This window comes from Microcaecilia unicolor, chromosome 7, assembly GCF_901765095.1.
Source record: "Microcaecilia unicolor chromosome 7, aMicUni1.1, whole genome shotgun sequence".
Lineage (NCBI taxonomy): Eukaryota > Metazoa > Chordata > Amphibia > Gymnophiona > Siphonopidae > Microcaecilia > Microcaecilia unicolor.
In genome coordinates, this window is record NC_044037.1 from 193,577,591 (window position 1) to 193,590,546 (window position 12,956).

The 12,956-nt window shown below is 41.5% G+C and overlaps 1 protein-coding gene across 1 annotated transcript in view; it reads right to left on the reverse strand.

Annotated features, from left to right (window-relative positions):
* OSGEPL1 (O-sialoglycoprotein endopeptidase like 1) overlaps positions 1-12,858 on the reverse strand; it is a 38,855-nt gene extending 25,997 nt beyond the window's left edge. The window contains exons 1-2 of the mRNA XM_030210580.1: positions 12,734-12,858; positions 854-937 (exon numbers count right to left, since the gene is read on the reverse strand). Of these exons, the coding sequence (XP_030066440.1) occupies positions 854-868 (15 nt within the window). The 5' untranslated portion in view covers positions 869-937; positions 12,734-12,858. The remainder of the gene's footprint in view (positions 1-853; positions 938-12,733) is intronic.
* Between the last annotated feature and the right edge of the window lie 98 nt (positions 12,859-12,956).

A 12,956-nucleotide genomic window follows, 5' to 3' on the forward strand; every position in this document is an offset into this window, starting at 1 on the left:
GTATTATGGTGTTGCATTTTTGGCTGCTTCATTATAGTGCAATAACCCACATTCACGGCTTTGGCCTTTATATTCATGACACCTGGGAATGGGTGGGGTGGGGTTGAGGAGGATAAAAAATGTAAAGGTTGACAACTCTTTGTTATAGAGGGTTTTCCGATATGCTCTTGGTTAGATGCAATTTTGCATCATTGTATACCAATGTTGACTGTTCTGTCCTCCTTGGGGGGGGGGGGGGGGGGGGGGGGTTCCTGTTCTTCGATGTGCCATCAATAAAAAATTGTTAAAACATTTTAAAAAAGGAAAAAAATTCTCTCTGTACTAAAATAGTACGAATTATGGTTGTTTTAAAAAAAAGAAAATCTTAACAATACCCACATTAATAACTTCCCCCCTAAATGCTTGCTATTTCACTGGATATGTTAGGTTCCAGTCAGTGTTTGTGAACATCTCTTCTGCTTAGAAGCCCTTCTAGCATGAAACACTGGTCCTATTTTCTTCAGTCCACCTCAACTTACTTCCTTTGTTAACAAGAGATTTTTAGACACGTCTCAGTTGGACTCATTTAGAATGTCATCAGATAAACCCAGGATATACCAATAAATCAGCGATTAAGGAGGATTAACCTATTTCTTTTGATGTTATTTTTGTAGCTCCTTCTTTGTACGCCTTCTTGGGTCCTCATTACTTGTGAATTTGAGGTATGTCAAAGTGATTTTTCTTTTAAATTTTATATTGATGTTATCTATATCTCTATACATCTCCATACAAGCGTCTTTTTGTTTGATTACTGCAATTGGAAATTCATAAAAATACATTTTAAAAAGACTGGTCCTGCTAAAGGATTTGTTACCTGTGCTGAAAGCATGTCCAGAAAAAGCCCTCGCCCACTAACCGACAAATCTCACACTGCAGTTATCAGAGAACGGTACCAAGCCTGAGGAGGAAGAAAAAAAACCATGGAATTACATCCAAAAGTCTCTCTGTCACATATAGAAACAAGCAGTCTCGGTGGTCTGAGATCTGACCCTGTAGTGTGTGCCAAATACTAGGGTGGCCTGACTGGGCTAACCAGCAACCCACGCATGTCTGGCTGTTGGACTCGCCTCCAAATTTCTGGGCCAGCTGCACAGACTGCAGGGTTGCCCTATGATGCAGCCACAAGTGATCTCAAGCTTGTGTTACTGTACTATAGCAAAAGCAGCAGCATGAACTGCTGCTGTCCCAGGGTCGCCTGTCCTTGTCAACAACCCTGATTCACATGAAGAAAAAAAATGAAAATGTACTCCAATATATCATCTCTCCCCCTTAGTAATTTACAAACATGTTTAAAATCCCTAAAGGAGAAGGTGTAAAGAAATGCAGGACCTGATATTCAAAGTGAGCAGGAGAGGCTCTGAACTGGATAGTGCCGCTGAATATTGGCTCTGATAATCTCAGGAAGGTCCGGGGACATTCCCAGAAGTTATTCAGGCACTGGCAATATTCAGTGCCGGTGCCCTCATAGCTAATGTTCCCCGGATAGCTTTGAATATCGACCATAATTCTCAGCAGGTTCAACCCCTTTTTCTCTCTGCCTCTTTAGCTCTTTCCTCTCTTGTTCTTCCAGCTTTTCCTCTTTGCTCCTCATATTCTCCTTCCCCACCCCCAGAAAGACCCTCAACCCTGTAAGCCAACCTGAGTTCTCTCTAACTCCTAACAAGACCCTCAGATCTCTGTCACCAAGCTCTCTCCCTTCCCTTCCAGCTTACCCAGGTACCCTCCTCCCCACAGCAAATCCCCCCAGCTGCTTCCCCCCCCTGGACAAAACCCTTCAGCTGCTCTCTCCCCCACCCTCATACTGGTAAAATCCCTCAGGTACACTGTACTGCCCTGCAGTTCAAATTAGCAGTCTAACACCAGGCAGCAGAGGAGAAGGACACTGTTCAAGGAGCGCCACTCTCCATCTCTTTGCCATGCATTGCTAAATACAGTTAGCTGTCCCTATATGAAGTAAAATGGGAGCAAAATTGCTGCAGAGGGAGAGACTAACTGTTGGTTTTTCCAGTACAGGGGATGAGAGAGGAGCTACTGATGTCCTTCCTGTGCAGAATTCTTCACAGGGGAGAAACTCTGCTCAAATTCTGAATTGCACAGTTGCACAGAATTCCTCCAGGAGTAGATATAAATTTTTAGTTTTCTTGTATTCAGCTGTGCTGCAATTAATGGCATGGATGTTCAATGCTAATGTGTCATGCTCAATACCTACAGGAGATTTAATACGACAAAGAAAGGTAACTCGTTTTCTTGGGCTAGGCCAGTGGCTTACTGCTAACAGTGCTCCTCAGCTTGTTTGATGATGCCTCAGAGTCAGAATTCATCCCCCCCCCCCCCCCCCCCCCAGGAGAAGAGAATCAGTCATAGCACATCTGGTGGTCAGACTTAACATGCATATGTTCTAGGTTCTAAAAGGAGTCATAAGCTGTGCAGAGATGCCAGTTACCCAGGTTGGAGACTTTATGGCTTGTTTTGAACTTGCATCGCAAAGCAGCGTGGGATTTGTAGTGCCTGATGTTGCCCATTACAATCAGTGCTGCAAGTTCCATAATGCACCAGAATGAGGTGGTCAGAAATCCAGGCTGTCCCAAAATTTCCAGCCTGGAACTAGGCAATTTGGCATTTCTGTGTCTGTGGTCACTGACCAAACAGAAAGCAGGCTCCTGCAAGTTTTAAAGAAAGATGAGAAGGAGCAAGCATGAACGAGCATTGTCCATGCTTCAGCATGTACTGACAAATTCATTGAGGTGTTTTCCTATATATACAGGATAGGAACAAAATTGTTAAACAGGCCTTCAACCATGTCTCTTCACTGCTAGGTCATTGCTAAACCATACGAAAACATCTTTGGTAATGTATAGTTGGAAGGAAACTAATATTAAAATAAGTAACAGTAGATGACGGCAGATAAAGACCTGAATGGTCCATCCAGTTTGCCCAACAGTCACACTCATTATCAATAAAATTAGAGGCCGAACAAAACTGGCCACTTAGTTTAAGCAGAAACCGTAAACAAAACTCCCAACTCCGTTCCCTCTCCCACACTCAACCAAAAATGTCCCCCTCCCAAACCAAGTCCACCTAGCAACGCTCCCCCCCCCCCCCCCCCCCCCCCACACACACACACACTTTAGGAAGACCTAGTGGTCTGCAGTGGCATTTTCAGGGGCAGGAATGAATCCCACTTGTTCCTGGCAGCCATTGTGAGACTCAAGGAGGTTAGATTGTGAACAGGAGACGGTACAAGGCTATCTAGCCTATTATATGGGTTAAAGCTAGTAGAAGTTGCTTGCTGGCAGTAGGTGGAGTCACAAGTACATCCAAAACAATAGCAAACGCTATTGAAAGCAATAATAAAAGATTATTAGAAATAATGGACTGCCTATGCGTGATCCACCTGTAAAAAGTCAAAAGCTGTTCTAGTTGAATTGGCAGTGCTTTCAAAGGTGGAGGACAAAAGTCTTTATTTTTACTTATTTGATAGCTTTTTAATTTACTTCAAAGCATCCCATAAGTAGATATAAATATCATGAAATCAAAACTGAATATCACTAAAAGAGCTTCAAAAATTATTATAGCTGATGGAAACAGCACTAATAAAGGCAGTATTCTGTGCTCATTTTTCTCCACTGTTCAAATTTCAGTGAGGATATCCTGTTTATTGATGGGTTCACCTTAACTGTTGTTGTAATTTTACTTGGGAAGCCTGGTGTTATAAAGATTGGAAGTAAAATTTGTAGGAATATGTGAAAGACAAGTGCTGCATGCATTAACTGTCAACAATTCTATGAGCTATGATGTCATTGGATATAGTGTAATGTCTTGTGGGTGTGTCTGAGTCACTCTAGTTGCTCTGAGAGTCAGTGTTGCCAGGTGGGCGGTTTTACCGGCCAATTGGGCGGTTTTCCGCGACCCGCCGCGGGCAATTTTTGCCCGCGGCGGGTCGCGGTTTTTTGGGCTTCTTTTTTTTCTTTTCCGCGGTTTTTCGGGCGGTTTTTTCGGCCGCGGGGGGCGGGGTTAGTGACATTTTGGGCGGGGTTTGATGACGTTTTGGGCGGGGTTAGTGACGTTTTGGGCGGGGCCGATGAGGGGGGAGGCGGGGCCGATGATGGGGGGAGGCGGGGCCGGTGACGGGGAGGCGGGGCCGGTGACGGCGGGGGTGATGACGGCGGGGGTGGGGGTGTCAGGGGCGGGGTTTGAGTTTGGGCGGGTTTTGGGCTGTTTTTACGCTGGATTGGGTGGGAAAAAATTTTTCCACCTGGCAACACTGCTGAGAGCAGGTGGGCGGTTTTCCGCGACCCGCCGCAGGAAATTTTTGCCCGCGGCGGGTTGCGGTTTTTTGGGCTGGTTTTTGGGCTTCAGGGCGGGGTTTTTTTCGGCCGCGGGGGGCGGGGTTAGTGACGTTTTGGGCGGGGCCGATGACGTGGGAGGCGGGGCCGGTGACGGAGGAGGCGGGGCCGGTGACGGAGGAGGCGGGGCCGGTGACGGCGGGGCCGGTGACGGCGGGGGCGGGGTTGATGACGGCGGGGGTGATGACGCGGGGGTGGGGGTGTCAGGGGCGGGGTTTGTGTTTGGGCGGGTTTTGGGCTGTTTCTTGTGCGGGATTGGGTGGGAAAAAAATTTTCCACCTGGCAACCCTGGCTGAGAGCAGTGTTGCCAGGTGGGCGGTTTTACCGCCCAATTGGGCGGTTTTCCGCGACCCGCCGCGGGAAATTTTTGCCCGCGGCGGGTTGCGGTTTTTTGGGCCGGTTTTTTGGGCTTCCGGGCGGCTTTTTGGGCGGCTTTTTGATTTTTTTCGGCCGCGGGGGGCGGGGTTAGTGACGTTTTTGGGCGGGGTTAGTGACGTTTTGGGCGGGGCCGATGATGTGGGAGGCGGGGCCGATGACGGGGAGGCGGGGCTGATGACGGGGAGGCGGGTCCGATGACGTGGGAGGCGGGGCCGATGACGGGGAGGCGGGGCTGATGACGGGGAGGCGGGCCCGATGACGTGGGAGGCGGGGCCGGTGACAGCGGGGGCGGGGCCGGTGACGCAGGGGTGGGGGTGTCAGGGGCGGGGTTTGTGTTTGGGCGGGTTTTGGGCTGGTTTCTGGCCTGGATTGGGCTGGAAAAAAAATTTCTACCTGGCAACCCTGGCTGAGAGTGAGTCAGTCTGTGTCAGCATAAGATGGTGCTAGCAATCTCTCTTCAAGCTGTATGATAACCAACTGACAGAATTTTGTATTCAGTAGTTTTACCATGTCTACTGCAAGTATGATGTAAATAGTTATCTGAAGAAACTGTAAGTAAACATCATTTTTTGTTTGAAAGTTAAAGAAGAGAGAGTAATTGAATCTTTTTTTCAAGAGTCTGTGAGAGAGAACAAATAAATAAAAAGAATGGGAGTTAACACTTCTAAAGCTCTGCTGCGTATGGGCTAAATCTGCTGAAGTAAAAGTCTATTTTTTTTATTTCTCCCCATCATATTGGGTTATGGGCCCAGGCCACTAAAATAAAAAAAAAAAAAGAAAACATTAAGAAATTTTTTTTTATCTCTCCACACAAAAGACAAGATGGCAGCTGCACCATTACTATGTTCTCTCAAAGTGCCTCAACTGAATGAATATAACTATATTCAGTGGGAGATGAGATTTAAATGTATTATTGAAGCAAAGAAGCTAAATATATGTTTGGATCAAGTAAGAAATGCTGACAATTTTGAAGAATGGAATACTGCAGACTGTTATGTCAAAAGTATGCTATATGAAGCTCTGACAGAGAAACAGGCAATATTGATTGATGGAACAGACACCTCAAAAGAAATACTGCAAAAATTGAAAACCATGTATGGTACTTCATATACAAAACAACAACAGCCTATATGGTTATCAGAAATAATTCAATTGAAGTTGAATGACAAGAAAAAATGTAATGATCATATAACACATTTAATGTCATTATTTAAGAAGCTAGAATTATCGGGTATACCTATCTGCGATGCTTTAAAGAGAGCTTTTATGTTTACATCTCTGTCTAAAAGTTTTGAAGTATTCAGGACAGTGAATGAAGCAATTGAAGGACAATCTTTTGAACAGGCTGTCTCTAAGCTTAGACAAGAATGTATTATAACAGAGGAGATCTGTTCACCAAGAGAGATTAACCAGAATGAAACATTTTTCTCAGCGATGCATAGTAGGAGGCGGAGCTATAATGAAAAAAGCCTGCCCAGAAACAAGCTGATTTGCTATTCATGTGGTAAAGAGGGACATGTATCAAAATACTGTAACAAGAAAAACCACACCCCTTCTAGCTTATTTAAGCCAATGGAGAATAAGCATGGTCAAAGAAGAAATTATGACCATGAGAACAGAAAGAATAAGAGCTGTATAATGACAGAAAAATCTTTTAATATAATGAAGAACACTTCAGATAAAAATAGTTGGATATTAGATTCTGGCAGCACAAAACATATAACCAATAATAAAGAATTTTTCGCAGATATGAGACCAGAAGATGGTAGTCTTCACACAGCAAATGCTGGCTCAACAATGATCAAAGCAAAAGGAAATGGACATTTAAAATGCATAGTATCAGATGGAGTCAAAAAAACTCTTGAAAAAAATGTCTTATATGTTCCACGAGCAGTTTGTAATATGCTCAGTGTATCAGCATTAGACAAGAAAGGTTTTTCAATTCATTTTGAAAATAGTAAATGTACAATTTCTGATGGTAATGAAATTTATGCTGAAGGTTATATGAGTAACAATGTCTATAAGTTAAACATTACAGGTGAATCATCACATCTTATAAAAACAAAGAAGAATACAGAATGTAATCTTGAGACCTGGCATCGTCGAATGGGACACAGAGATCCAAAGGTGATCTTGGAGCTGCAAAGTAAGCAACTTGCAACAGGCATAAAAATAAGTGCCAGTAATGGTAAGATGGAAAAATGCATAGATTGTATTACTCAAAAGGAGGTAAGACCCTCATTTCCATCATATAAAGGAAAAGAAGTAGTAAAATACTGGACTTGATACATAGTGACTTATGTGGACCATTTAACATTCCATCACTAGGGAATAATAAATATGCATTAATATTTGTGGATGATTTCTCTAGATACTGTATGGCCTATCTATTAAAAGAAAAGAATCAAGTTGCTGATATGTTAAAGAAGTTTGTAGCCTTGGTAAGCAATAAATTTGATAAAAAACCAAAGATTCTACAGACTGATAACGGTGGTGAGTTTACTTCAACACCATACAAACATTTCTAGAACAAGAAGGTATTCAGCACATAAAGACAGTTGCATATACACCAGAACAAAATTCTGTAGCTGAAAGAAAGTTCAGATCGCTTGTAGAAATGACAAGATGTATGCTATCTGATAGTAATCTTCCAAAGAGATTATGTGGAGAAGCAATTCTCACAGCAGTATACCTACAGAACAGACTACCTACAAAAGGGACTGATCGCACCCCACATGAAATGTGGCATAGTAAAAAACCAAATCTGTCACATATAAGAATATTTGGAAGTACAGCATATGCTCATGTGCCGAAACAGAAGAGACATAAGCTGGATTCCACAACAGAAAAAGGAATTCTAGTGGGCTATGATTCAGGTCACAAAGGTTATAGAATTCTGAATCTAAACACTGGATTTGTTGGTGTAAAACACATCACATATTTTGATGAAAATAAAAAAATTGATAAAGACTGGAAAATTCCAAATGAACCTTATCATCCAGAATATGAAAAGAAACCAATAATCAATATCCCGGTGATTATAAACACTAACATACCAGAATTGTCTGATAATAATTTTTCTGATTCTAATGAGGAACAGGAAAATGAAATAGATACAGAAAGTGTTTATACTGAAGACAGTACCACTGATGAAGGGGAAATGATTGGAGATAGAATCTCGATCTCAGATGACACGGAGAGGTCAGACCAACAAAATGTCAGACGCTCATCCAGAGAAAATCGAGGTAATCCACCCCAAAGACTATCTTATTTAACAACTTCTGATGATGCACAAGAACCTTTAACTTGGGATGAAATTGATCAAATATCTGAAAAAGAAGCAGAAGAATGGAAAAAAGCTGCACAAGATGAAATCGACGCGTTGCATAAAAACAAAACATGGAACTTAACTGAATTACCCCATGGCAAAAAGGCCATAGGATGCAAGTGGGTATTTAAGTTGAAAAGAAATGCACAAGGACAAGTAGAAAGATATAAAGCCAGACTGGTAGCAAAAGGTTATCTTCAAAAATATGGTGAAGATTATGATGAAGTATTTGCACCAGTAGTGAAACACACAACAATCAGAACTCTCCTAAGCATAGCTGCATCAAAGAAAATGCAAGTGAAACACATAGATGTTAAAACAGCATTTCTTCATGGAGATATATCTGAAGACTTGTATATGAAACAACCAGAAGGTTTCATAGATACAAATAACAGTCATTTAGTGTGTAAACTGAACAAAGGTTTATATGGTTTAAAGCAAAGTGCAAAATGCTGGAATGAGAAAATGCATGAAATGTTAACTGATTTAGATTTTAAGCAAGGAGAAGCAGATAAATGTTTGTATACTAGACAAAAGGAAGGTCATTGTGTGTACATTTTAGCATTTGTAGATGATTTGCTTATAGCAAGTGAAAGTGAAAAAGAGTATAAAGACATTGTAAAGTGTTTAAATCAGAATGTTGAAATAACTGAACTTGGAAATGTGTCATACTATTTAGGTATGAATATTGAAAAACAGAAAGATGGTTCTTATTTAATAAGTCAGAAACAAAAGATTAATGATCTTATTGAAAGTATGGGTATGCAGGAAGCACACTCAGTAGATTCACCTATGACCACAGATTTTCAGAGGGATGAAACTGAAAGGGAACCATTACCAGATAACATTTTATACAGATCTGCAATAGGAAAACTTTTGTATCTAACTACCACTTACAGAGTTGATATAGCTAATCATGTAGGAATTTTAAGTAGAAGAGTGAACAAGCCTACTAAGACTGACTGGACTGCTGTAAAAAGAGTGGTAAGATATTTGAAAGGTACAATTGACTGTAAATTGGTGATTCCAGTAAATAGTAATCAGAAATTGATTTGTTACTGTGATTCTGATTGGGCTGGAGATCATTCAGATTACAAATCCACAAGTGGGTATGTGTTTATGTATGGAAAAACATCTATTTCATGGGCAAGTCATAAACAAACCATTGTAAGTTTATCATCCACAGAAGCAGAATATGTTGCTGTGTCTGAAGCATGTCGTGAACTAATGTGGATAGAAAAACTGTGTACAGATTTTGGTATAGAACAGCAGAGACCGATACAGATTTTTGAAGACAATCAAAGCTGTATAAGGTTGTCAATAAATGACAGGGTACAGTCTAGAACAAAACATATTGCAACAAAATTCCATAATGTCAGAGAATTGTCAAGGCAAGGAGTAATAAGTTTGCAACATAAACAAACTGACCAAATGATTGCTGATATCTTGACGAAACTGCTAGCTGTAAGAAATTTTGAAAATCTACGAGAAAAGCTAGGACTGTATGTATATAAATAAATATATAAGAATTAAATTGTTGGACAATAATGCATGTGAAGGGGTATGTAGGAATATGTGAAAGACAAGTGCTGCATGCATTAACTGTCAACAATTCTATGAGCTATGATGTCATTGGATATAGTGTAATGTCTTGTGGGTGTGTCTGAGTCACTCTAGTTGCTCTGAGAGTGAGTCAGTCTGTGTCAGCATAAGATGGTGTTAGCAATCTCTCTTCAAGCTGTATGATAACCAACTGACAGAATTTTGTATTCAGTAGTTTTACCATGTCTACTGCAAGTATGATGTAAATAGTTAGCTGAAGAAACTGTAAGTAAACATCATTTTTTGTTTGAAAGTTAAAGAAGGGAGAGTAATTGAATCTTTTTTTCAAGAGTCTGTGAGAGAGAACAAATAAATAAAAAGAATGGGAGTTAACACTTCTAAAGCTCTGCTGCGTATGGGCTAAATCTGCTGAAGTAAAAGTCTATTTTTTTTATTTCTCCCCATCAAAATTAAACTCTACTTTCATGGGGGGGCAGGGGAAGGGGAAACAGGCTACCTAAGTGGCTTCAACTTTTTGACCCCCATGCCGTCTCCTGTTCTCGACCAAACCTCCTTGGGCAATGGCTCCCATGGGCAAAAGGTAAAAGACAGATACAGCGGGATCCCGGGATCTTCCCGGATTCGATCAGAAAACTTTTAAAAGTTCATTTTTTTTCTGGCAGTCGTTTAGGTATGGACATTTTACATATATCCTCCGAAATCTTTTTTCTTTTCATTGTTTAACGATGGAGATTATTGATTATTCTCCCTGACTTTCCTATTTCTGCACAATCTCGTCCACCTTAAAAGGGGCGAGACCCTGTGCTGCCATAAATTTCACTGGTTCCTCTAAACAGGAAGGTAATGTCACGTCACAGGGGGCATGACTTAGCAGGATCTATTTTCTCGGAGGTTGAATAAAACAAAAGCCAGTAGGCGGAGCTTGCCTGTAATAGACTGAGCATGCCGCCATTTTTGTTCACCAAAACAATAGCAATTGACAACATTTCCATCAGAAGGGCCAAATACTGCAAGATCCTGGTGTATGTGGCCCTTCTGATCGAAAACACACCAGGATCCTGCAGTATTTGGCCCTTCTGATCGAAAATAGACCAGGATCCTGGTGTATTTGGCCCTTCTGATCGAAAATAGACCAGGACCCTGGTGTATTCGGGACTTCTGATCAAAAATCCACCAGGATCCTGATATATTTTCGATCAGAAGGCCCGAATACACCAGGATCCTGGTCTATTTTCGATCAGAAGGCACAAATAAATGCAAATCGACTTTGCTATTGTTTTTGACAAACAGAGATGGCTGCAGTAGGGGGACCGGCTTCAACTTTATAGTCATACTGTCTCCTGTGGACCGGATAAGCTTATCCCATGTCCCCTCATTTATCCTCAAGGAGATAAGAGTTTTCAGTTTTGGCACAGTATAAGACATCACAAGAACAAAATATAAGAAAACCACTCGACTGCATTTGGGGCTTATAGCCCGTTTAGTTATGTTTAAACCAGAGATCTGAATAAAAAACACAATATTTATTTTTATTTGGATTTATAAAACCACTTGCCCCTGAAACATGTTCCAAAACAGATTAATCCATTTGTGTATCTAAAAGTCAAACTTCTACAAAACAGATGAAAATGTGATTTCATGTGCCTCAATGAAAGGAGAGTTTAATTCTACTTCCATTTAATTTCAATATATTCCATCATCTTTATAAACACCAGGCTTCCCAAGGCAGATTACAACCAGTTAAGATGAACCCATCAGGAAACTGAATATTCTCACTGAAATCTGACCATCTGAATTGTATAGAAGCACACTGAAGAAAAATTAGCACAAACTACAGAATTTATAATTGCTGTTTCTACTAGGTACAATAATTTTTGAAGTTGTTTTAGTGATATTCAATTTTGTCTTTTCTCCTCCACCTTGTAAGGCACTGCCTATCCAACAAAAACAGTGTTAGACAGTACTTGTTACAGATGGACCGACAATAAAGAACGACAACCTGGATGCAGCAGCTCACAGGTTTGCTTGCTGCCTTGCTGTGTTTTGAGTGAATGGCAATGACAGCTGCGCGGGGAGTGGAAACAGAGATTAAACAAATGTCTTCCTTACAGTGGACTAGTAAGCAAGGACGCCAATTTGGTTAATCTCTGTTTCCACTCCCCCGCGCGGCCGTCATTGCCATTCACTCAAAACAAAGCAAGCAAACCTATGAGCTGCTGCAAGGAGGTTTAATAGACAAGAGTGGAAGTGAGCCTATCTAGTCCACTGTAAGCAAAGAATCAAATTTGGTTAATCTCTGTTTCCACTCCCCCGCGCGGCCGTCATTACCATACAGTCTTAAGGTCGTACTTGGATCTGGACGATCCCGAGGTGGGATCCCGGCCGCAGATCTGGCTTTAACACCGTCCCGCTCCCATGTTTGCTCCTCCTTCCCATTTGTCTTTAAAACAAGAAATCCTCTCCTCACATGAATACTTACTGACCTCGTTACCATACATTTCAATACAATTTGTGAAGTTTACCGCCCACTTTAACACCGGCGCAAGAGCCCTCTGATCATTCGGCACGGGGGGGGGGGGGGGGGGGGGTCTTTTATTAAAGCTTAGCTCAATCTACAGCAGATACTTTAAACTAAGCTTTAGTAAAAGACCCCCTAGAATAACGTGGAGTTTGTGCTGGTAAGGGATTTTAGACCAGTTCGCCAGTCTCTATTTTGAAACATAACTTGTAATCTGTCACCTCAAACAATTTGATAGGAATCTCCAGCTTTAACGTGCATGCAATGACTCAAGAGGCTGAAAGAAGCCATGCAGAACCTCCTTATTCCATTCTCCTCTGTAGCAACCAAGTGAAAAGTGGTTTAATAATTAGAAATGCTTACAGATTATTTATGCATTAAGCATGCAAGGGTGCAATAATAAATGAAATCTTAGAACAAATTTGCCGTCTGTTTGCCTAGTGTTATGAGCTCCTTTCCCAAACCAGTGTGCCAAGCACCACATACATACACATTATTTTTTTACAACACTGGGGTTAGAGCGCTACTTTATGTCATGAAATTGGTTTTGTTTTTTACTACCTCAGCATAGCTGAACAGTGTGGTATGCTGTCTCTTCAGAAACGAGAGTAGTTAAAGCCAGCCTCGGCAGGTTTTCTATTCTTTTTCTGTGAGCCCCAATCTCTGTTGCACGGCATAAAAGATTAAGCTCTGGTGCAACTGCATATAAGAAACCCACTGGAAATGCAACACGTTACCCGGAACAAAAATGTTAGTTCTCTGTGGGGGTCAAGGAGGTTTCCTT